This window comes from Eurosta solidaginis, chromosome 3, assembly GCF_040869045.1.
Source record: "Eurosta solidaginis isolate ZX-2024a chromosome 3, ASM4086904v1, whole genome shotgun sequence".
Classification (NCBI taxonomy): Eukaryota; Metazoa; Arthropoda; class Insecta; order Diptera; family Tephritidae; genus Eurosta; species Eurosta solidaginis.
Window position 1 is genome coordinate 275,252,502 of NC_090321.1, and position 23,890 is coordinate 275,276,391.

The 23,890-nt window shown below is 37.5% G+C and overlaps 1 protein-coding gene across 3 annotated transcripts in view; it reads left to right on the forward strand.

The window, feature by feature from the left end:
• Window positions 1–23,890, forward strand: part of LOC137245613 (arginine kinase Lit v 2.0101-like) — a 104,201-nt gene that overhangs the window by 19,638 nt on the left and 60,673 nt on the right. For 2 of the 3 annotated variants that reach the window (XM_067776561.1, XM_067776562.1), the window contains exons 3-8: window positions 9,362–9,418; window positions 14,997–15,157; window positions 16,848–17,159; window positions 20,697–20,843; window positions 21,020–21,105; window positions 23,056–23,296. In XM_067776561.1, coding sequence (XP_067632662.1) covers window positions 9,362–9,418; window positions 14,997–15,157; window positions 16,848–17,159; window positions 20,697–20,843; window positions 21,020–21,105; window positions 23,056–23,296 — 1,004 coding nt within the window. Of the gene's footprint in view, window positions 1–9,361; window positions 9,419–14,996; window positions 15,158–16,847; window positions 17,160–20,696; window positions 20,844–21,019; window positions 21,106–23,055; window positions 23,297–23,368; window positions 23,867–23,890 lie in introns of those variants that run through there. The other variant, XM_067776566.1, reaches the window with a different exon arrangement.

Here is a 23,890-nt window from a genome sequence, read left to right on the forward strand (position 1 = left end):
ATCTTTCCGATCCTCTGTTGATTACTCTTTTTGTCTGGCGCCTTCCACCATACCAGAGCTCCATATGTTATTATCGATCGAATGACTGTGCTGTACATGCCATGAATTACATGTGGTGCTAGTCCACAGTTCCGCCCAAAAGCCCTTCGCAGGCGTAGTATACTGCAAGAGCTTTCTTTGATCTCATCTCAACGTTCCTTCTCCAGCTTAATTTGGAATCGAGTATAATTCCAAGATATTTCGCTTCCGAAGGTAGGTTTAACGTTGTGCCGTTTAGCCTCGGTAAGTTAAAGGAGGGTATCTTTGTCTTTGTCGTGAACAGGACAAGTTTGATTTTTGTTGGGTTTACCCTCAGCCCATTTTGCCCTGCCCATCGCGAAATGTCACAAACTTGGCTGATAGTTGGCAAGAATTTGCCTGTGATCAGAATCACTAAGTCATCGGCGTTCACAACTACCTTTATTCCTTTCTCCTACAGATTTCAAGAATTTCGTTGACTACCAGTATCCAGAGAAGATACGATGGCACCCCGCCTTGGCCAATTTTGACAATAGAACCAGTCCTAAAGTCGCGTTGACAACTCTACACCTAAGCCTAGAATCGATCCATACAACTATAGAGCTTTGGGAAGGTTTTAGTATATGGGGTTATATCTAACATTAAATTGGTAATCCTTTCAAATATACTTCTGCCATAGAAGGCATCTCATAAAATATTTCAACCGTATCTCATTCGAATAGCTAAATTTTTCTTCGGCTTATGGCATTGATATTATTGTGGAGAGATTAACAAAAAAGTAGTAATGTCACGTACAAGAATTTTTTATATATAATCTCATTACAACCAATTTTGATACCAATCTTTTTTGAGCTGAGGAAAGTTTATGTCCTTAATCTGGCGGGTATATCTCAATTTTCGCTCAAGTTATCACGTTAACGGACGGATGCAGTCCAGCATTCCAACCAATTTCGCACATTTTTACAATATACAATTATTGCTTAAAAAAAAAAAAAAATAATGCTCTTACCATATTTCGTTAAAATTTGTCGATTTTTGTTCGATTATGCGAAGTCCTCATGGACCTGCCAGTTCAACCTAAACATTAATCATACGAAAGGGAAATTACCTTAAAAATGGATAGCAAACTTATTTTGTAGAATAAATAAATACCTGGCGCGATGTATATACCTCTGAGGAAATTTAGGCCGAGCCTCTCTTCCAATTTTGATGTTGCTTTTTCTGCGACATGAACCCAGACCTTCGAGGTGTATAAAAAATTAGCGGCAAAATAAAATTGTTTAAGAAAAGCTAAGCATCGGCTCCGGTCGATGCAATATAACTCGAACTAATAATTTCATGGTCAAACCGCTGAGCGGCGGCACATTTGATAAGTAAAAAAAAAAAAAACTGTAAGAAAGATCGTCTAATTGCTCTTTTTCCACATTATGCTGGATTTCTTTAATTGAAGTGTGCTTAGAACAGGGGTCTATTACATAGCACGATTGTTTTTTCAGTGCGTATGCGAAAGGGCAGTCAGTTTTAATTTTTGGAGATCAGTGATTTGGAGACTCCATGTTCTACGATAGGTTTCGATGGAATAATCGCAGGGTTGAAAATCTAGGCGGTTTCGTGAAATTTTTTTTCTTAAAACTGAGGGAGGACACAGTCCTAGAAAATATAGTAGAGTTGAAAAAAGATGTATTCATTACCAAGTACCAGCTGCTGTTTTTGTTGTTGCTGTAGCGATAAGGATACTTTTCGAAGGTGTTGGGGAGTGTTATCGATGTTTATGGTCCTCTGCCGGATATAGATCCGGTACGTTCTGGTAAGTTACAAGCCCGACCATCTCGAGTACCAGTAAAAAGTAATTGTACTTGATAGTCATTTTTTCTTATTACAAACTATTCTTATTTGACCAAATACCATTACCAAGTATATTCATTAATGCACAGCTTTATAAGGTTAGGTTAGGTTAGAGTGGCTGCCCGAGGATACACTTAGGCCAGTAGTATTAGGCCCGTTGTGATACCACGAAAAACACCGTTACCTTTCCTCTTCGAACCATTTTGAGGACGTGATGAAAGCTACTAGGCCCTTGACGTCATGCTCTACAACCTGGCTCAAATTATCAAGAAATGGAGCTCCCAGAAAGCGCTGCCGTGCTCCGCTTAGTGCTGGGCAGTTGCAAATGAGGTGAATCACCGTTTCCTCCTCCTCGTCCTCTTTACAACTCCTACAGCAACGACGGTAAGGCGCTCCTAACCTTTATGCATGCCTACCTATGAGGCAATGACCCGTTAGTGCCCCCACAAGTATGGAAATTGTATCCCTTCTTAGGTTGTACACGTGACCGGATCTTTTAGGATCCCATATAGGGCAGGTTTCTTTCGATGTTCGACACCCCGGTGTTTGTAGCCATATTTCGTCGGATTGACGGTAGATGTACTCTTTTAGAATTAGCTTGCATGTGGACAGGGGCATACCTAAGCGTTCGTGTCCAGGAAGAACCTGCCTGGTTGTACCCTACCTAGCGAGTTCATCTGTAATGCAGTTTCCCTCTATATTCCTATGTCCGGGGACCCATGTGAGGTGTGCGAGGTTCTATTCGGCCATCTCTTGAAGAGATCGGCGACAGTTCTAGCACTAAATCAGAATTGAACGAGGGTGAGTCGACATTTACCGACATTATATGTCCCTATCCTAGCTGCGGCTTCTATTATGGCTGCAAATTCTGCCTGGAATACATTGCAGTGGTCGGGTAGTCTGAATGAGAGCTGGAGGTCAAGGTCCTTTGGGTATACTCCACCTCCAACGGTACCGTTTAGCTTGGAGCCGTCCATGTATATGGAAATGCTGCTGCCCATAGCATCCCTGGGGATGTTTATCTTAAAGTTGGTTTCCGCAACTGTTGTGGTCGCACAGCGATCCGTGCTAGGAGGAAGAAAACTGTATTTGTTTAGTATACTTGAATGTCCTGTGGTCTTGTTGTTCCAACACGACAACTCCCTTAGACGCAGGGCTGACGTTGCCGCTGTTCGATGACCAGCTAGATCCAATGGAAGGATGTCAAGAATGACCTGAAGAGCTTCACTAGGCGTTGTTCTTAGAGCCCCGCATATGCTTATCATGCTGGATCTGTGGACTTTACCCAACAAGTTTAGGCTTGAGACCTTGCTCAAGGCTGGTCACCATACGAATATTCCATATAGCAGTATGGGTCGGATAATCGCGATATAAATTCATCTGCATATGTTGGAGGTGAGTCCCCATTTTTTGCCAATGGCTCTTTTACACGTATATAATGCAATGTACGCTTTCTTTTGTTGCTGAATAACGTTGTCCTTCCAGTTCAGCTTTTGTCTAAAACTACGCCTAGAAATGTGGCCTTATCTGCCAGGCTTAGCCGCACCCCATTTTCTTCTGGTAGGTTTAACGATGGTATTTTGTATCGTTTGGTATATAAGAAAAGCTCAACTTTATCGGAATTGACACTGAGTCCACATCGGGAAGCCCACAGGGAAACATCTCGCGATGCTACCTGCATCAAGTCGCATAAAGTTTGAGGGAACTTGCCTCTGTAGACAATCGCTAGGCCATCAGCATATGCCACAACCTTCCCGCTCCCCCAACTAATATCTCTTAATAGTGAGTTTACCGTTAGGTTCCATAGTAGAGGGGAAAGGACACCACCCTGGGCGTGTCCCTTGCGACAAATCGTGTTATATCAACCTTCCGCAGAGAGGAAAGCACTTTCCTTCCCCTGAGCAGTTGATCAATCAGTCCCACTAGGGGTCTATTTACGTTCAGACCAGTTAAAGCATTGTTAACGGCGTCTGGACTTATATTGTTGAATGATCCTTCAATGCCTAGGAAGGCCACAAGACAATAATCCTTTTCGAACAAGGATGTTTCGATAGTGGAGACTAGGCTGTGTAGCGCAGTCTCCGCAGATTTACCTTTGGTGTACGCATGTTGATAGCCCGAAGTGAGGTTCCTATCAATGTTTGTAGTAAGAAAATCGCTTATTATTCTCTCTAGGGTCTTGAGTACGAAGCTTGAAAGACTGATAGGTCTGTAGACCTTCGGTTCGTAGTGAGAGGCTTTGCCTGCCTTAGGAATGAATATGACCGTGGCGCTACTCCATGCACACGGAATATAGTTCAGAGCCAAACAAGTGGTATATATGTGCCGCAGCCAGTTGGTTGATAACTCCAAAGAGTAGATAAGTTGAGCGGGGACAATCCCGTCTGGTCCAGGAGCATTAAAAGGGTTAAAACTGTTAACTGTCCACCTCATTCCTCCTCAGTAATGGGTATATTCACAGCTTGGTTTGCTGCAGGTACTTCCGGTGCGTTGGTCATATTTCCCGGGAAATGTGTGTCCAGGAGCAGCTATAGAGTTTCCCCTTCTGTGCTGGTCCAGGTACCATTTGGTCTCCGCAGAAAGCTAATAGCTGTTTGCGTCTTAGAAAGCACGCACCGTAGCCTTTATGTAGTCAACGACACTTTCGACTCCAGTTCAGAAAAATGCCAATGAAGTTCTCTTCGCTTGTCTCAGGACTTTTTTGTAGGTCCTTAGTTTGTCCTTGTATTCTAGCCATTGTAACCCGTTATCAAGGAATTTGGCTTTGTTAAACTGTACAGGATTTACGAAGTAGGTCCAGATCATGGGACCACCAATGAAGTTTGCGCTTACCGCGTGGTTTTGGCATTGGACAAGTCTGTTCTAAGGCATTTGAGAATGCCGATGTGAAGGTTTCTACCAGACCCTCTAGCTCCTCCGTTGATGAGGGGCTTTATGGAGGCAGTGCTGGTAGTTTTATTGCTAACAGCTCTTTATGTAATTCCCAGTTTGTATTACGTGGGTTACTTCTCGCAATGGGCTGATCGACGAAGAACTCTAACATTACTTCAATATACCGGTGGCCGGAGAAGGAATGTTCCTCAAGAACGCACCATTTTTTAACCCACCAAAAACGCGTTCGCTACAAATGGTGAGGTCAATAACCTCTTTACGGTTTTTAGCAATAAAAGTTGGTTCATTACCTACATTGCAAACACAGCTTTGTTAAGTTCATATAAAATTTAAACCTAAAATTTTCGACGACTTTTTTTCGGCTTGTATATATTTTAAATTTTGTTCTATTAAATGTAGGCTCTGCCACGCCCATTTTACTAAATTAATTTCGGAACAAAGTCGACACACATATCAATTTTATTGATCTTTTGAAATAAATAGTTGAATTTTTTCCGTTTTTCGACATTTTCAAAATCGAAAAGTTGGCCAGTGTACCAAAATCGTGAGGATATCTCAACTTTTACTCAAATTATCGTGTTAACGGGCGTGTGGACGGCCATGGCCCAATCAAAACCTTTTTCTATATTTATATCGATTCCTTTATGTCATTACGTATAACCAATCCCAAATCAAGATATTATGCGTATACGATGTGTGCTTTCACTTGGCGTTTGCTGAATCTTAATGAAGTTTTAATTTTATTTCATCCATGCACGTCTTTTACTATCAGGATTTTAGAGTGAATATTTTATTTGAACTTGAAAACCTCTTATTAAGCGGCCAATAAAAAATCTCCTGTGAGGCCAATTACCAAATCTCCACTTTCACGCAGAACTGAAAAGGGGTCTGACCATCCCAACCTTTTGGATGAATTCATTCAATTTGTTAAAAATTGCTTTTAGTCGACAGTTTTATTTCTTTAATGAAGATGAAATGGTGTATTCAGTTTAGCGCTAGTCTTAGGTTAGGTTAGGTTGAACTGGCCGGTCCATGAGGACCTCACATAGACTGAATGAGTACGTAGTGTTACCAGAAGTTTATTTTACGGCGCAGGAAATATTGGTAACTCCTTTTAGTATCTTATTCCTTTTGGGTTCGGTTTCTTGCCGAAAACTTCTAATACAGGCGGCTCTATTTCTGTGCCTGGCAAAGTCAATCCGGCTGTTCGGAGATGTTATGTTATTAAGACTATCACAACTGGATGGCTTGACCTACTAGTTTCAATATGGTTCTATTAAACCGTGGCCGAGATGCTGGCTAGTATTTAAAAGATATTTGTTACAGGAACTTACCGGAGCTGTATCCGGCAAAGAACCACTAACATCGATAACACTTAACAAAACCCTCTCTACAAGAAGACGAAGAGAAGACGGGATGACATTAGCAGTACTCGAGAAAAGAGTATCGAAGAAGAGATCATAAAACACAAAGGTTACGCTTGTTTCGTAATGTAGTATTATCGCCACCGGTATATAATAGCAGAGGAAAGAGAAGACCTAAACTGAATTGTGTGAGATAGTTGAATGAAGGCTTGGTCAGCTTTGGTGTTCCCCATAGGCATCAGATGTAATTTCTTGTGAAGACTTTGCAGTATTCCTACAGGGTGCTTAGGTACATATTTATATCTGTGTGTATATATTACTTCAAAAGGACATAAATCAATTTCTGTTGAATATATCGTAAACGTGTCGTGGACAAATTTTATACAATTACTTGATTTTACTTTTAATTCATGTGTGACCTTGTGCTTGTTTTGTTCTTATGGTATCTTCATTACATATGCGGTTGGTATGTAAAATAGGACAGTGGGAAATATTGATTCAAGTTCAAAGGAAAAATACTGGAATATTTTAGTTCGACTTAAGTAGCTTTTTTTATTCATTCCAAAACAAAACCCAAATGTCAAATTTAGCGTTGACCAAAAAAACTGTTAGATCGCCCGCACATCACCACTCCCTTTGCAAGTAATACAAATAGTCTTTCAACGTTTAGCTTCCGGTGACTTGGTTGTTATTATTTATATTGCTTGGTAGGGGGGGCTAGATGTAGGCGTTGGTAGGCTATTAAGTTTTGTTGGTCATTCATGTTGCCAGCGACGATGTTGATGGTAATGGCAATGACGTTTTATGTTGGAATTTTCGACACCTTTTGGCTAGCGATTTGTTAGCTGGGTAGATTTGGAAATCAGTTATTGAGTGGTGACCGCAGTTATAGGACGTTCATCAATCGAGTTTAGTAAAATTGTAAATTTTGTGATGTGAGGAAATTGTACAAGTACTTTTGTGATTGAAAGCAATAAAAGCCAAAGTCGAGCTAGGCTTAAATTGAGTTAAGGCCAGCGCTGCATTATCCGTACTTAGATCTAGTAACAAACGAATTTTCCAGACTATTGCTTAAATTATCAAAATTTTATTGGTCAAAAAATCAATAAGTGAATGAAAAATAGATTTTGTCTGTTATTGCTTGTGGCCTTAGATTTGAAAATTTAGGACAATATATTTATGTATGAACAACATAAAATTCAATTTATTCATTGAATTATTAAAGCGGCCATTTTTTTTACCTCCATTAATCAATTGTGTTCAAATTTGACTTCTCAATAAAGGTTCCATTGACTTTGCATATAAATTCAATGCAAATTCTTATTTAAGTAGCTCACACGAGTAAACAAACTTATATGTATTTTTCTATCTTTTTATACTCAGCGTGTTTTGCACACAGAGTATATTAACTTTGGAAACATAACGGTTGGCTGTACAGGTACAAAGGAATCGAGATAGATATAGACTTCCATGTATCAAAATCGTCAGTATCGAAAATTTTCGTCCGTTAGCACAACTTGAGCAAATATTGATACATCTTCACAAAATTCGGTATACGGGACTATGCGGGCTCAGAGTATATATGTATTAAAAATGCGTGAAATCGGATGATATCCACGCCCACTTTTTATATATACAACAAAAAAACCTGATTATTTAGTAAATAATACACCTATAATGTTGAAATTTTATGTGTGGACTGATATTAAGAATCACGATAAAAATTTTAAAAACTTTTTGTAAATGGGTGTGGCACCACCCACTTGTGATAAAATCAAATTTACAAATATTATTTATCAAAAATCAAAAACCGTTAAACCTATCATAACGAAATTCTGCAGAGAGCTTGCTTTAACTACAAGGAATGCTTCGAGGAAAAACTAACGAAATCTGTTAAGGACTACCATATTTTTTAAGGGGTCGTGGATGAATAAAATAAGCTATATCTTTGCAAAAAAGAGCTTTATATCAATTATATTTCTTTTCACGAGTGGAATTATAACAAGGAATAGGAAAAAAATTAAAATTTTTGAAAATGGGCGTGGAACCGTTTTTCCATGTTTCGGGAGCCATAACTCGAAGTAAAAATTACATGATCGTAATAAAACTGGGCGCTAGCGTTGCCATATGTCCCGTATTGGCCGGGACATCCCGTATTTTTCACAAATTTTAAAGTGTCCCGCCGGAAAATGCTATGTCCAGGCATTTTCCCAATATCAAAATTAATAAATTATAGTTTGCTACGAAACATGGCCATATTTGCGGCTTCGATTGTATTAAGCTCATTAGCATATTGCATGCAACTCTGTAAAGAAGAAGAATTCATCCTTACTCTGCGAAAATCGTGTGACCAAAAATGCACACAGCCACACGGCACGATCACATTAATAGGAACGAAACAGAAAAGTTGGTGAAAAATCTACTCTCGCCCATGCAAATGTGACTATGAATATGACTACTACAATGACTGGGCACAATGACCGTAAATTACTAGTCAGATGACATGGAGCGTTTTTGGAGGGTACTGTGGTTCCGAACATTGTCAATGTTTGACATTTCGCACACCTAAATATTCATTTTGCAAGGGGAAGTGTCGGTGTTTTAAAAAAACGTTTGAAAAATGAATCCATAGAATATTGAATTCACATTAAACACAGTAAACGTATCAATTGTTAGGCTGTTTCATAAAAATATTTGTTATAAATAAATGAGTTTAAAAAGATTAATTCTCTTTAAAAATTATTTCGCCGAATGAACAACCCATAAAAATACATAGGTGTGTTTCTTATTTTTCAAATGTCCCGGGAAATTTTAAAAAATCCCGCAAATTTGGCTCAAATAAAAATCTGGCAACCCTACTGGGCGCACATATTTTCCTTATAACAGGAAATGTTTATGGTAAAAATGGACGGGATGTGTTAAAAACCAAGGCCACTTTTATATAAAAGATATTTAAAAGTGTCGTAGACTGGAATAATAAGCTACAAATATTTTAGCGAAAAATAGTTTTGTATTAATGATATTTCACTTATCAAATTTTATTGTAAGAGAAAAATTGGGAGACATTTTTGTTTTGAATGAGCGGTGACACGTGTTATGTAGAAAAGTAATTTATCTGAAATGAACTGTATAATTGAAGCTCACGCTGAGTATATAATGTTCGGTTACATCCGAACTTAGACATCCCTACTTGTTTATAGAAACATTGTCTTTAATTATAAATTTAATCTTTACACTTTCAGTACTACCAATGAATGGTCAAGCTTCAAATCACGGACGAAGACGTCGAGATGTCGATGGTATGTATGGCATTAATTTAAAACTATTCTTTGAATAAATGTTTATTCAAATTAACTTTGCTTTCGAATTTCCATAATTATATTATGTTCATTTATATGTATGTAGCGCTTTTTTATGCCAAATATTAAGAAAAAATTTAAATATACGCATCAGAACCCGAATTTTCAGCTGATATGAATACCTGTGTGTATAATTGGTAAAAGCGAAAGATTGAAGTCCACCGTGAATCGGCTTATTATACCTTATCAGTGCGGCTGCAGACCTGGTAAATCTACCAGATTTTCACCATGCGTCAAATCTTGAGAAAACCTGCGAAAAAAGAATTGACACACATAACCTCTTTGCCAATTTTTAAGCCGCATTCGACAGCAGGAAAGGGAGCTGCCTATTCGTCTGAATTTAGTTTACCCGAAAAACTTATACAGCTGGGCAAAATGACTTTGAACAACATCACAAGTTCAGTCAGAATTGGAAAGGACCTCTTCGAGCCGTTCGAAACTAAATGAGTTTTCAGACAGGTTGACCCCTCTCTTATCGTACGATTTCTTTAATTTGATGCTGCAGAAAATGAAACCAGCGCAGAACTTAACGGCAATGGAACAATATTCTTTAAAACAGTGTAACGGGGATATGCTGACGACATTGATATAATCGACCGTAGAAAAAGATGAGTTTTATGGTGAATAAGGACAAAACGAAGTAGCTGCTCTTATCAGGCAGCCATAATTAATATAATAAAAGACCTCGACAGAGAAGAATAAATAAAATAAATAAAATAAATGCTATTTTGGACTGGGTAGGCAATTGAAAACGGTTTAATGATTAGCTGTACGAGCTTTACGTGGACATCAACATAGTCACGCGAATTAAAAGCAGCAGCCATGTGGGTTAGGGAATGTTATGCGAATGAAAGACGATTCTCCGGCTATGAAATTATTTCTATCGCAACCCGCCTATGGAAGCAGAAGAAAAGGATGGCCCCCACTCCACTAAAAGGACCAGGTGAAATGAAAACATAAAACTTGACAGTTTTTGTGTGTAGTAAGAAAATGCTGCCAATGTGTTGACTTCATTTTGAGTTTGCCATCTCCTTTTGACAATACCATCGACCATGCAATGAAAAAAATAAAATCAGCTGATGAGATGAGCCAACCATATAATTGAGCCATGTTAACACCCCAGCTAATGTCAAAATGGATTGAGCAAAATCTGAGATAGGGCGTTTTTGAAACAAATGCTGAAATTGGGCGTTAATCAAACGTTTTCCGAGTTAGGACGATTTCGAAACGGCAGGCGAGATAGGGTGATATTCCACTCAGTATTCGATATAGAAACAATAAAAAAGCAATAACCTTTTGCTTTATTGTGCTTACGTACTTACTTTGGTACGCACATTTAATCTACTATTATAAGATGACTACAATGTTTGCTTCCTTACGTTTTTCACTCCTTATCACTGTGCGTGTCAACTTTGTACGGCCCATTAAGTCTTCGATTTCTTCTAATACTTTTGACTTTAGTGAAACTTGGCAACTGTTTTATTTTATTTATATATTTTATACGAGCTATTTAATTGAATTTGTCAATTAGTTTAACTGATCGTTTAGAGCACCAGGAAGGTACATAAATAGCATGATAGAACTTAAATGACAGCTGACAAACTTGCAGTACATTTGTATGTGGCAACATTTTAAAATTAAGGCCATGGTCGAACATTCGATTTCTATATAAAATATTAAAATAGAATGGAAGGGAAAAAAAGAAAAGGAAATTAAAGGAAAGGAAAGGAAAATAAAGGGAAAAAAGGAAAGGAAAGGAAAGGAAAGGATAGAAAAGGATAGGAAAGGAAAGGAAATGAAAGGAAAAAAAAAATGAAAGGAAAGGAAAAAAAAGGAAAAGAAAGGAAAGGAAATGAAAGGATATGAGAGGAAAGGAAAGGAAAGAAAAGAAAAGAAAAGAAAAGAAAAGAAAAGAAAAGAAAAGAAAAGAAAAGAAAAGAAAAGAAAAGAAAAGGAAAGAAAAGAAAAGGAAAGGAAAAGAAAGGAAGGAAAGGAAAGAAAAGGAAAGTAAATAATAGTAAGAAATGGAAGGAAAAGTTTTTGAAGTTATACTCCTTTGGGCGCATTATGAAACATGGATGAGAGTCAAGCTTTTAAAAATGTGACACAAAAATCACAGGTTGAAAATGCAGTTCGTTTGTACGACAAAACTTGCTTTGAGTGGGATGTGTGTATATGGATATATGTATGTATGTATTCGAAAAAAGCTTCCAAAAAAATAGAAATAGAGCCGCTATTTTTGGTATGTTTTTATGTATGTATGTATATACATATGTACTAATGTAGGGGAGATTTTATCTGCCTTATATATGTATGTACTTCTTCCATACGTGTGTTTGTCAATTAACTCCTCCTAAACGATTTTGATTAAATTTGGGTGTGTATTCAAGAGCAATGCTTTAGATTGTTGTTGTAGCAGTGCTTCGCCCCACCCAATAGGTGCGACCGATCGCAAAGTGTCATCAATATCCTCTAACGGGAGTTCAAGGAAACTGGATGTTTCAGCAGTTTTGGACCATAATGAGATGGGTGTTAGAGGCGTTGGCTCCACATTACAATTGTAGAGATGGTTGGTGCTTTGCGGGTATGTCGGGGTTGATTCTGGAGAGGTACGAGTTTAACTTTTTATAATACCCAGATAGAAGTTGAGCTAGAGTGACATGCGTTTCTCTAGTGAGAGTACGTTCCTCTTCTGCTAGTTCCGGGTATTTTTCTTTAAGTACCGTATTTGCCGGCAATTCCCGGTATAGAGGTCTGACGCCTGTTTGTGGATATCACTGCCGATCTGCTTGTGTTTTTTTGCTTCATTCGGCTGTGTTCTCAGGTGCCGTATTTCCTCATAATGCTTACGGAGATGATCGCTTAAGGCCCTGGGCGGTATAGCCTCATCAATCATATGTCCATTGGGATGCCTAGGTTTCTGGGTATTCAACAGAAATTGTTTGTTTAGCATTTCATTTCTCTCCCTGGAGTTCTCTCACCTCATTGTGTATGTTGGTGAGGACGCGTAGCATGCACTCGGCCGGCCAATTGCTTTAGATTCATAATTTGCCCCGGGAGGTGAACCAAGGCCGACCTTTTCCAAAGAGTTTTATTTATGATGCCATTCGCTTGAAATTCCGTAGCCGAGTACCTCTATGACAAACATTATTCTACGTAAAACACTTTATAGTGTGACTTGCTGGAAATTTTGCATAGGGATACTTCTATTGTAATAAATCGTATTTATTGTGCAAACCCGGAGAGTGTTCCTGTGAGGTTTTATCCTGAAAGTGCACCACCTATTCAATAAAATTCAATTCACTGTAAGATTTTTCTCAAATTTGGTATATATGTAGCTAGGACTTTTTATCATAAGCCACTGATAACTGAAGTTCCGATTCAGTCTTAGGCAGTGGACATAATAAACTAAATATTAAATGTAAGAAAATAAATATCTACTTATTTCATTTTTCAAATTTAAACTGCATTTTATTGACTATTTTTTGACTACCTTTTTCCAGTGTTTTTATTATTTTATGTAATTAATTATTTCCATGCAAGTAATATCTATTTTTTAATGCCATCGAAGAATAACTTCTCACGCGATTATATAAGTACACGCATCCATTCTTTTATAGGTGTTTTATTAACGATTATCGATTTGTTATAGAAGTGTTATTAGCTTGCTATCGATTAAGAAGGACATAGATGAATTATCGATTTTTTGTAGAATTATCGGTTTGCTTTCGATTTACTATCAAAAAGTTATTGATTTTGTATTGAAAATTATCGTTTGTTAAATAAAGAAGAAAATAAAAGAATTACTTGCCGGTATAGCTTAGTACAGGTGCGTTACTATGGTCAAACCGTATTGAAACAGCCAGTGTGCCATTGCACAAAGTTTTTTTATTCAGAACTTGTGTGGGCTACAAGCAGCCGCCGTGGTATAAAGACAAAGTGCTGGCCTTACTAAATGAAGATCCACGACTCATGAGACAGGATAAGTGACATCAAAAGCCTTTATAAAATTGTTAACGAACGGTATCGGCTTTGAGTAATAGTTTGGCAACGCCTTAAAGCACATTTATGCTGCCTATTGGAGAGGTGCAGTTCCCACCCGCTGCATATCCTAAGATTCTTTGAAAATTTTTAGTGATCCTTTACAGGGATATGCCAATAACGCCGCAACATCGACGGTTTAGAGTGTAAGCCTGCTAACTGATATACAAATTCTTGTATGGGAAGCAAAAGACTATTTTAATTTTTCATTGTAATCATATAAAGTGAATTCAGTATAAAGTTGTCATCATCATCATCATCATTGTTTGGCGCTTCACCGCCTAAGCGATTAAGGTAGTTTCGTCACAAGTCACGTTAGCAATCCCTGTTTCGTGACAACTGACACCAATTGAAAGCTCCAAAGGAGGTCAAGTTTTCATTCATCTGCCTCTCCCACCTCAGCGGATTTCTACCACTTTCTCTGCTTACAAACTGCGTTGTCGACTGAAATATTTTCTTAGAAGCGTTTTCGTCCATTCACATAATATGACTTAGCTAGAAAAGCCTTTGGGTCTTTATGCGTTGCACTATCGTCATATCTGCGTAATGCTAATGCCTTCTTCCATACTCGCCGTCCGCATCACGGACAGGGCCATAAAGCTTCCGGAGAACTTTTCTCTCGAACTCTCCAAGAGCCATCTCATCTTATTTCGACGATTCCGAGTCATAGATCTGGACAGGTATGATGGCCGATTGTTGAGATAAGAAACTTTGCGCAATTTCTTCCCCATTTTAACAGCTAGAAGCTTCAAATTTCACCAAATTTCATCAAATAGTTACGTTTACGTCATATATTGTTGAAATACGTGATTCGTAGTCATAGTTTTTACACGCAGACCACAAAAAACCTGAAACTTTGCATCCTCACACAAAGTACCTACCTGTTTTTTATTTTATATTTATATTAAAAATCGTTTAGGTATGTAGATCTGTTCATTATATATTTCTTATCTTATACATCCGATTATTCGGAGATTACGAACGGCATAAGATTATTGTTCAGCCCCATTCATGAAAGGTATGAAGTCCCGTCCTTACTTGTTTTTATTTTACTGTTTAGCTTACCAAACTGCCTCAAAATGTCATATTTGGCAGATATGGTACTTAGCAGGCTTAGACTCTAAGCCCGCGATAAACTTCCATTTGGATTACGTTGTACGCGTCAAAAAAAATTCCAAGTGAAATAGTTAAACAATAATTTACAAGTACTTATGTTTAGTTTTAATGAAACGTAACAGGAATTCCTTTCTCGCTTCCGAAAAACGTCCAAGGGAAATCGCGCGATAGCACGCCACATGTATAAGATTACAAAAAACTTAAACGAAAAAGAGTAATGTAAGACAAACAATCCATTGAGTTGAACTGCTAAGGGAATAGCATTAAATAGTTCATCAAAGTTTTCAATTACCTATTTATGTATGAAGTTGGATTAATTTTCACATGTTTCAGGTATTTCTTTGTTTTTTCAATTTTTCAGACTTCTCCGTAAAACTATCTACAATAAGAATATGGATGCATGAGAAGGATATTGGCAAGTTGACACGCATCTTATGGGCGGGACAGGGCAGCCGTTTGTGTCAGCAGGCGAGCACAAATCCGCGTGTCAAACGATTCTTGTCAGCAGTGCCTTATGTGATGGTAAGTTTAGTGATGAAATAAGACCTTATATTTAATACATAGAATGAATGAAATTTATTTGAAGGTAACAGTTAAAATTGCTTTATACCCCGCCGCACTCATGTATTTTACAAATATTATTAGGCGTTCACAAGGTTTCCTATTCGCCGTATGAGCTATGCTTTAGTCAAATTTTATATTGAAAACCATGGAAACAACTCACATCTTAAAATTGTTCATGAGTATGACACTCTAGTGAATTGCCTATATAAACCTGAAAGTCTAGATATTTCGTTTAGATATGTGGATCTTTGGAGATCCAGAAGTTTATTTGTAAGAAATTTGGCACACAGATAGCCTATGGTCGTGTTGGGTCTACTTAAACGCCCCTACAGTTACATTTTAATCAGCTTCGTAGCTTATTTGGAAATATTTGTTTTCTAAATGTTTGACATTGATTTGCCAGTGGTTTAAACTCAGTACATTTGGTTCGGCTCCACAGCTATCAGCACACCAAGGCGACCGCCTTGTCTAGACCAAAGAACAGGCTTTAAGGAATTCGGAAAAGGTAGTTAGTGTCACTCGCCTTCAGAGACACCGTTACATGAAGATTCTTTTTTCTCGAACTTTTGTGATCACTTCGTGACTCTTTATTGCGAAGCTCTTTTGAAATCACTTTGAGACAATTTCGTAGATTCTTTCGGGATGATTTCTAAACTACTCAAGAACATTTTAGACTAGCTTTGTATCATTTCAGGTTTATATGACTACCCTTCGGGATAATTTAAGTATTTGGATTTTGGGGTTTTGGGGACTATCTCCGTACCTTTTCTCAATCGTCGCCACGTTATTTAAGAATAGTTTCGGCTTAATTTTGCAATACTTTGACCATCATTTTGTGTGTTAAGCAAGCACGCGATTACCTAGTGGTGGACCCATGGTGGCACTGGGGAGAGCCCCGTCTCAAAACCATCGAAACGCTAAAAACGTCTAACACAGATATCTCTCTAAGCAAAAGCAAGTTGCGTACGATACTCAAATGCTTATTACGGGATAGTTGGCATAGTTTTGCTGGATAATTTCATTGTACATCAGGCAAAGAATACTTAGATTTCAGTCGTCAGGTGTGTACTCGGCAAGCTATTTTCAGAATAGAGAACTACGCGAATAAATGGAGGTGCGCTTTTCCAACCCCTCCGCGTCACATTTAAATAGCTCAGCAGACAGTCGGTATCGGGAACAATTGAATCTTCTTCGAGCACTACACAATTAGCTCTAATAAAGAGGGCAGAGAAATTTCCCTTTTGTAATCCAGACGTTCCTGGACAAAACAAAAATTTTTAATTTTTCCGCTCTTACCGGAATATACCCCAAGGATTATTTCGGAATTTTATCGGATCGTTTTAGGCGTATTTTTTAATCATTTTAGGGCTGATCGTAGCTATTGTTTCTTTTTATAGTTATTTTGCACCAATCGATAAGACTTTAAAGCGCAAATCTTAAATTAGGCGGAATCTAACACACACAAGATTTTTTTACGGCTTGATGCGCTTCTCGAATTATTCTTTAGGGATGCATTTATCTCACGGTTTGCCTTGTAGCCATCTTTCAATATCGGTATAAGTACAACATCGACGGTTTTTTTCAAAGAAAGTTGTTCCCTTACTGCATGTAAATAACATAAGAACGTATATTTGTGCTCTCATTGCAGAATTCAATCAAAGACGTTCACCAAGCAGTCATTGACAATAATTTAGAAACGTTACAAGCAAAAATGGAACCACCGGTACCACCCGCCTTAATCACCTGTCGCGATGCAAATGGCCTTAATCTCATACACAAAGCATCGGGACTGGGTCATACTAAGATACTTGAATACCTGATCAGTACATGGCCGGATGGTGTTTCAGAGACGGATATAACTGGTAAAACGCCATTACATTGGGCGGCCAGTCATAAAAATAATATGCGCTGTTATACGCTGCTGACGGAAGCCGGTTGTGATGAGGAGGCCATGGATTATGTAAGTAAAAGGCATAGCTGTAAATTATACTACCTACTTACTAGTATATGTACGTGTACAGTGCAAGTATAAAATAAACAAACATATATATTTTAATTTAAATAGATTAAGTAATCTATATATATAAAAATGAATCGTGGTGAGTGTATGTTCAGATGCTTAAAACTTTAAAACTACTGGACCGAATTTTATAAAATTTTGTAGGTATATTATCTAGGTACCGGAATAGGCTATAGGCTATATTTCATACCGCTGGGTGGCTAGGGTCTTGAGACTAAAACGTGGACCCGGTACCACTAGAATGTGTTTATACAATATGGATATCAAATGAAAGCTGTTGATGAGTGCTTTTCTGTAGAACCTCTGGGTGACTAGGGTCTCGATATATAGCCCAAAACGTGGACCCGGCTACTTCTAGAATGTGCTTATATAATATGGATATCGCTGTTGATAAGGGCATTCGTAAACAGTATTTTTTATACCGCTGGCTGACTACAAGTAAAAAAAGGTTCAAAACCAATATTTCATGCCACTACTTCGCGGGTATGGGATTAACCATGCCATTTTATATGAGAAAAATTTATCTCCACGTGGTGAATCCCATGCTCGCGTATTACGCACTGTGTTGAATAGCAGTAACTCTCGATTACAAATGTAGCCCGCTAATGCTATAATATTCGCATTATATGACTAGCAGGAACTTTCGACTACCGAACGGCAGATGTCGCCCGCTCATAGCGCTATTTATTACCCGTCGTAGGTGGCGTCACAGCAGTGTTATTGGCGGCATTGTGGTGAAATTTTGAATAACAGCAACTTCCGATTACCGAATTATAGATGTCGCCCGATTATATTACCAGTACTAAGTAGATTAGCACAGGAGAGTTATTGGCGTTACTGGCGGCATTTAGTTGAAGTGGTGAGAATTGATGTTATGTCGAAGATGAGTCTGTAGTAGTTAGTGCCAGCATTGCGCCACTGTATAACGAAACGGTGTGTAAACTTCAGTGACACCAGCCCCCAAATTCCAACTTTCGCTAAGCTAAAATTCCATCGCCAAAATTCTCTAAAAGAAAATCAAGTGCGCAGAAAAGTATGCAGCATTTAGTACCCTGTAGTCATAAGCGATAACAGCCTAACTTCTATTACTTAGGTGGTATTTGCTATCGCCCACATGGTACTAAATATTGCATGCTTTTCTGCGCACTTGATTTTGTTTTAGAGATTTTTGGCAATGGAAATTTAGCTAAGCGAAAATTGGAATTTGGGGGTAGGCTCGGTATCAACTCAATAACTTAACACCGCACAGAGCTACGCAGCCTTACTTTATTCCTTTATATAAATCTATAACCTAAATTATTAGCAATCACAAATTTCTAACTAACATTTTGGGCAAAAGGAAGTTTTCCAAGGTCAGCTAGTATTTAATAAAAAACACTTAATTTTGTGCTGAAGTTTTAACCATTCGGGTGAACCATGTTTAGCAAAAATATTACATTTTCCACTTAATCGAATAGATGGGTCTTGCCTTCTTCATGTAGTCATATATATGCCCTGATTTAGGTGCAACGTGAAAGTTATGTTTGGTTACATCCGGCTGGTGCAATGTTTTCAAATTTCATTTTTATGCAATATTTAAGTAACCACAATAAGTAACCATAGCGCTACAGCCTTAATTTTAAAACGTACTAAAGAGCCTGATGACAGTGAAAAATGACCCCCAGAGGGTTAGGGGGCTTAGAATATATCTACGGCAGGTATGCCTGTCGTAAGAGGCGACTAAAATACCAAACTGATTCAAGGGTTTGTGTGGCGCAACTCTTTCAAGAGGTTGCCTGCGCAATTTATAGCTTCTTCAACCCCATTGTCATCCTCACCTACCCGTGAAGAATCATGTCTCTTTAGCAGCCGAGGCTCTGGCGACCCCGATTTCCTCTTGGACCGAGGGGGTGTAAGGGCGGAATGGCCTAGAAGGTTTAATGTGGTCCTACTTAATCGTTCCCGAGATGGTCGGGCTATTACTTTAATGGTGCTTGTTACCGGAAATTACCGGATCTGCATCCGGCAAAGGACCATCAACATCGATAACCCTTCCAAAACCTTCTGGGAGTTTCATTATCGCGATAACAACAACAACAATGAAAAATAAGGGGAAAATCTTCTCTAGCAGGGAGCGGATAATGATATTTCGAAAATTGTTCGAGCTTGGGAGTTTTAAGATCGATTTTATAGTAAGTTGGAGACCTGAAACTTTGATCTCAGAACCAAAATAAGACAGGGGTCGCAATTTGCAGAAATTCACATAGTTCATCTCATTACCTCATATGTAGTTGAAAATCTGGTGATAATGCATTAAGCATATGGAAAAGTTCTGAAAGGTGAAACACAGATCGGGATATTAGAGATTTGGGAAATTGGAAATCTTGCGACCGTTTTTTAAATTACTTTTCGGTGAGCTAGGGAATTGAAACTTTCAACTTTTTGCAGAGGTCGATGATGTCGCAAAACGTAGTGACAAAAATTTGGATAAGTGGCGAACGGTTCGAGATATTTCGAAGAACACATAAAAAGATCAGAGACAAACTCTTAAAGTAAGCTGCGTATTTGAAGCATACCAAATCGTTCAGAAATCGTTAACGATTCGATAAAAAAAAAATCGGGCAGGTGGCACAAGCAGTTAAGTAATGAGAAAACTCATACATACTTGGGAATCGATCGATCTACACCTTTTCTTTCCCGTCCTATTGAAAATATCAATTTTATTTAAGATAAGTTAGATTCAAATTTGGAAAGTATAATTTCGTTGTCTTCGGGAGCGAACGTGTTGAACCCATTGTTTTTAATTTTTCAGCAGAGACTTTTTGTCGTAAACATTTTCCCATCTGAAAATATAGTTTTTATTCTCAGTTTGTATTACGTAAAAACTAATCAACAGAATATTTCAAAATAAAGCGGTATCAAACTTTGGAACTGTTTTATGGTTTTGTTTTTGTAAACGCTGCATTTGTATATATAACAAACGTTAGCTCAGACGAACGAATTTTCTGCTAGCGATTTTGTCTATCAAAGGTATTATATATCGTTTTTATTCTTTATACCAAAGAGGAAGGAAAAAGTAATTGTCAACTGATATATTCGCCTCTGAGGCGAAACGAACGTTCGTTTCGCAATACGGAATAAAGGGGCCTTAGTTTAGCATACTGGATGAAAAGTAAATTACGTTATTCCGAATGCAAATTCCATATTAGGTAGATAAGCACTGCGAACGTTGAGCATTTTTTTCAACAAACTAAGCTATATTTTACAGTTATATGAAACCCAACATAATGACTTTGGTTTCTTATTTATGGCAGCCACTGTATGTAAAACTTCACTTTGCTTAGTGCATGTTCTACTGCATTTGCGTGTTATGCGTCAAATTGTTAAGTTGTTAGAAATGAAATGAATATTGCACTAAAAAAACTAATTCACTTACTATTTTTAAACATTTCAAAACATCGGAGTAACTTTATATAAATTTTGTTTGCATATTTTTAGAAAATGAAAACGCCTACTTATTATCGTCATAAGCCAAATGAAATTGAACGTGCTTTCTTGGTTTATGTGCCAGAGGCACCACGCGTCTCACCAAATATCGCTACCGATTGGGAGGCGTTGAGCGAAGAAGTTGGTGATGGTGCAAAGGTAAGTTGACTATTGAAAGTTATTAAATTCTGTTTCAGACACTATAGATTCTTATTACCTATGTAGTAATATTTTATGTTTATAAGTATTTTAATGTGCTTACATTTGTGTATGTAACTATTTGCCTTTTTTGTTATCCTACACATCTATTTTTCCCCTATATTACTTTTCCACAGAAATTAGAAATTAAAGTACCCGATACAAATGGTCGAACAACTGACGACAGTATTGAAAATACTTCCGAAGTAGACTTAAATGATGGGTGAGTATCGATGTTTGATTGCGTAATCAGATGATATGAGGTTGTAGTTTTAATTGATGGTATGAGAAGGTAGAATGTTGGTTTTTGGGGTTAAGTACCAGCCCAGTTCATGAGTATATCGGCTTATGCTTCATACGATAACAGTACTACCGCAACATGGTTCTTTGTTTTATATTTCCGGATTAATGGCTTGGATCCAAATCCAGTGGAAAATGCATATGTGGTTAGATGATTAGGATGATGAGAACCATAAAACAATTTGAGATGCAACAATTCAAACAATGCTTAAAAAGGCTATGGGACGAAATTCTTGTCCAAGTCGTGCATGCTGCCAGCGCAGTTTTCACGAAGCATTTAGGTCTAGAGGAGGAAAATTTTTAACTTTTGATTTAACATAAAACCTAAAGTCTACTAAAATATAAATAACATCCTCCTATATAAATTAATAAAAATCTGCCCAAGGTTCGATTAAGCTTTTGTAATAGTTTTTCGTCACTACGCTGTATTTCTGCCTTGAAGCTCTTCTCAGGAAAAAAGCTTATGCTTGCGTACGCCGTTCGGAGTCTGCATAAAACATTAAGGTCCCATTCAGCCAATTTGTAGGAACAATTAGAAATTTGCGAATTGAAAGAGACGCTCGGTTTAATCCCCTTATAAGTATCTCCTCAAATCGTTGTCCTCTGAAAGAATGATAAGGATAATTTACCTTCACCAGAACTCTTCTCTGGAATATGCCAGCTTATCTATTTTCAGCACCATTCATTATTTTGATCCATACATAATCGGCCAGGTATAATAGGCGATTTGTAAAACATGGTTCTTATTCGTCCAGAGAGTTCGCCTATGTATTCGACATCTTATCCAGGCCAAATTGGGAGAACTTAACCGCGTGCCGTCCTAGCCAGATGTATTTTGTCATCATAGATTTGAACATCCAGTTCGCTGAATCCGTCACTCTCTTGCATTGAGGAGAAGTGTTCGCTCCACAAATTAAGAACGAGTGATAAGTCCGTTCCAAATACGCCATTATTATTCTCTCTTCCCTCTCAGATCACGACAATCAACTCTGAGCTCACCTTATGATGTCCGAAATTACGGTATATAGTGAGTGATAAATGTGCCTCCAAAGCTTGGTAAAATTGGGCGCTTTCAGCGAATGCAACAGTTGATCTGTCGTTGAGTCATAACATTCTTAACGTACCGTTGAGTTGTTACTGTTAGTGAGCAGGCGTGATGGCCAAATGCAGTAATCATCACATGTCTGTTTAGTTAGCAAATTTTCCTTGCGTTACTATACGTGGGCGTTTGCGACAATTACGAGATGATAAAGCCAAGTGTATTTTTTTAAGTTCCAACCTTGTACTATCTATGAACAAATTCTACCACGATGTCTGAGCCTATTACTTAGTAATCAGATTGCTTCGAGTTCGATTCGAGGAGAAATCTTCTTACACATCACACATTACGACTGCTTTCGAAATAGTGTTATAACGAAATTAGTTTAATGGTTTTTTAACAAACAAATTTTTTTAACTTCGAAAAATAATAAATCTGTGGATTTGATTACTTTGCCCAAAAAGCAACATCAAGTTTTAATTGCCTCTCGTATTTACTAGCATTTAAAAATTTAATTTTATATTAAATATTGTATATTTTTTGGTGCGCTAAGAAGTCAAGTACTTGAAATAAGCCCTCAAAATTTTGAAATTTTGTTTATAATATCTATTTTTTTAATGTTATGTAGTGTTGTTTATTACTTACGTAGGTAGTTGCTGCAATAATTTTGAGCAAATTTTAGTTTTGTGTAGAGCTTGAACATAATTTTGTATAACAATATATATAATTTTTTTTTATAAAAACAATGAAACCACTACACCACTAAAACACCATACCACTTATACATCTGCAATCAATCACACACATATTGTATCACAAAACATTATCATAAAGCATAAGCGCCACTGAAGAAGAACATGCTGCCACACCCATTGTCAATGGTAATGGTAGAGACAAAGTAACGGAAGAATCAGCGGAAAATGCTAATGCAACAAACAATGAAGAAACTAATAGAAATGACGTTAAAAAAAATGCTGAAGAACATGAGGATGTCTCCCAGCATGCTGTGAATGACATTAAAGGCGAGCCTGAGGTGGAAGAGATTGAGCCAGAGGTAGAAGCAGCTGGAGCTCAGGTGAGTTGAACATTTCCTTAAACATTTCCATCTACTAACATTCATACTATATATGTCACCTTAACGCACTAGGAGCACATTTGAATTAGTTTTGTAACAACACCAAATTGCACTTATGCTTTTTAGAAAAATTTTAAAATACTTACAAAAATCGTTGTAAATAACAAAAGTTTAAATAGTCGTTATTGCATTGTAATAGATTGAATGTGAATTTTTTTAATTTATATTTTTTTCCTCAATTGGAAACTGTTAATTTCAATTGTCTGTTATTGGTTTCCTTCAAACACGCCTAAATATCTCTTCTCACAACTATTCGTAAACTCTTTCCAAAAACAAAAAGAAACCTCAAGACTAGAGAATGAGATTGAAAAAGAAGCTATTAGTGATATATAAGTCTTTTTGACTGTCCAAAAGTAAGCCATTGTCGTACTTGATGCGTCTTTCTAATTTCCTATACCTTTTTCGAATTTCTGTTTTTTAAATTCAACTATACACGTTCTATAAATTTGTTATGTTCAACACTCTGGTTTTTGTGTTTTGCCAGCGGCTTTACATATCACTTTTTGAATTGAATATATTTGTTGGCTTGCATCC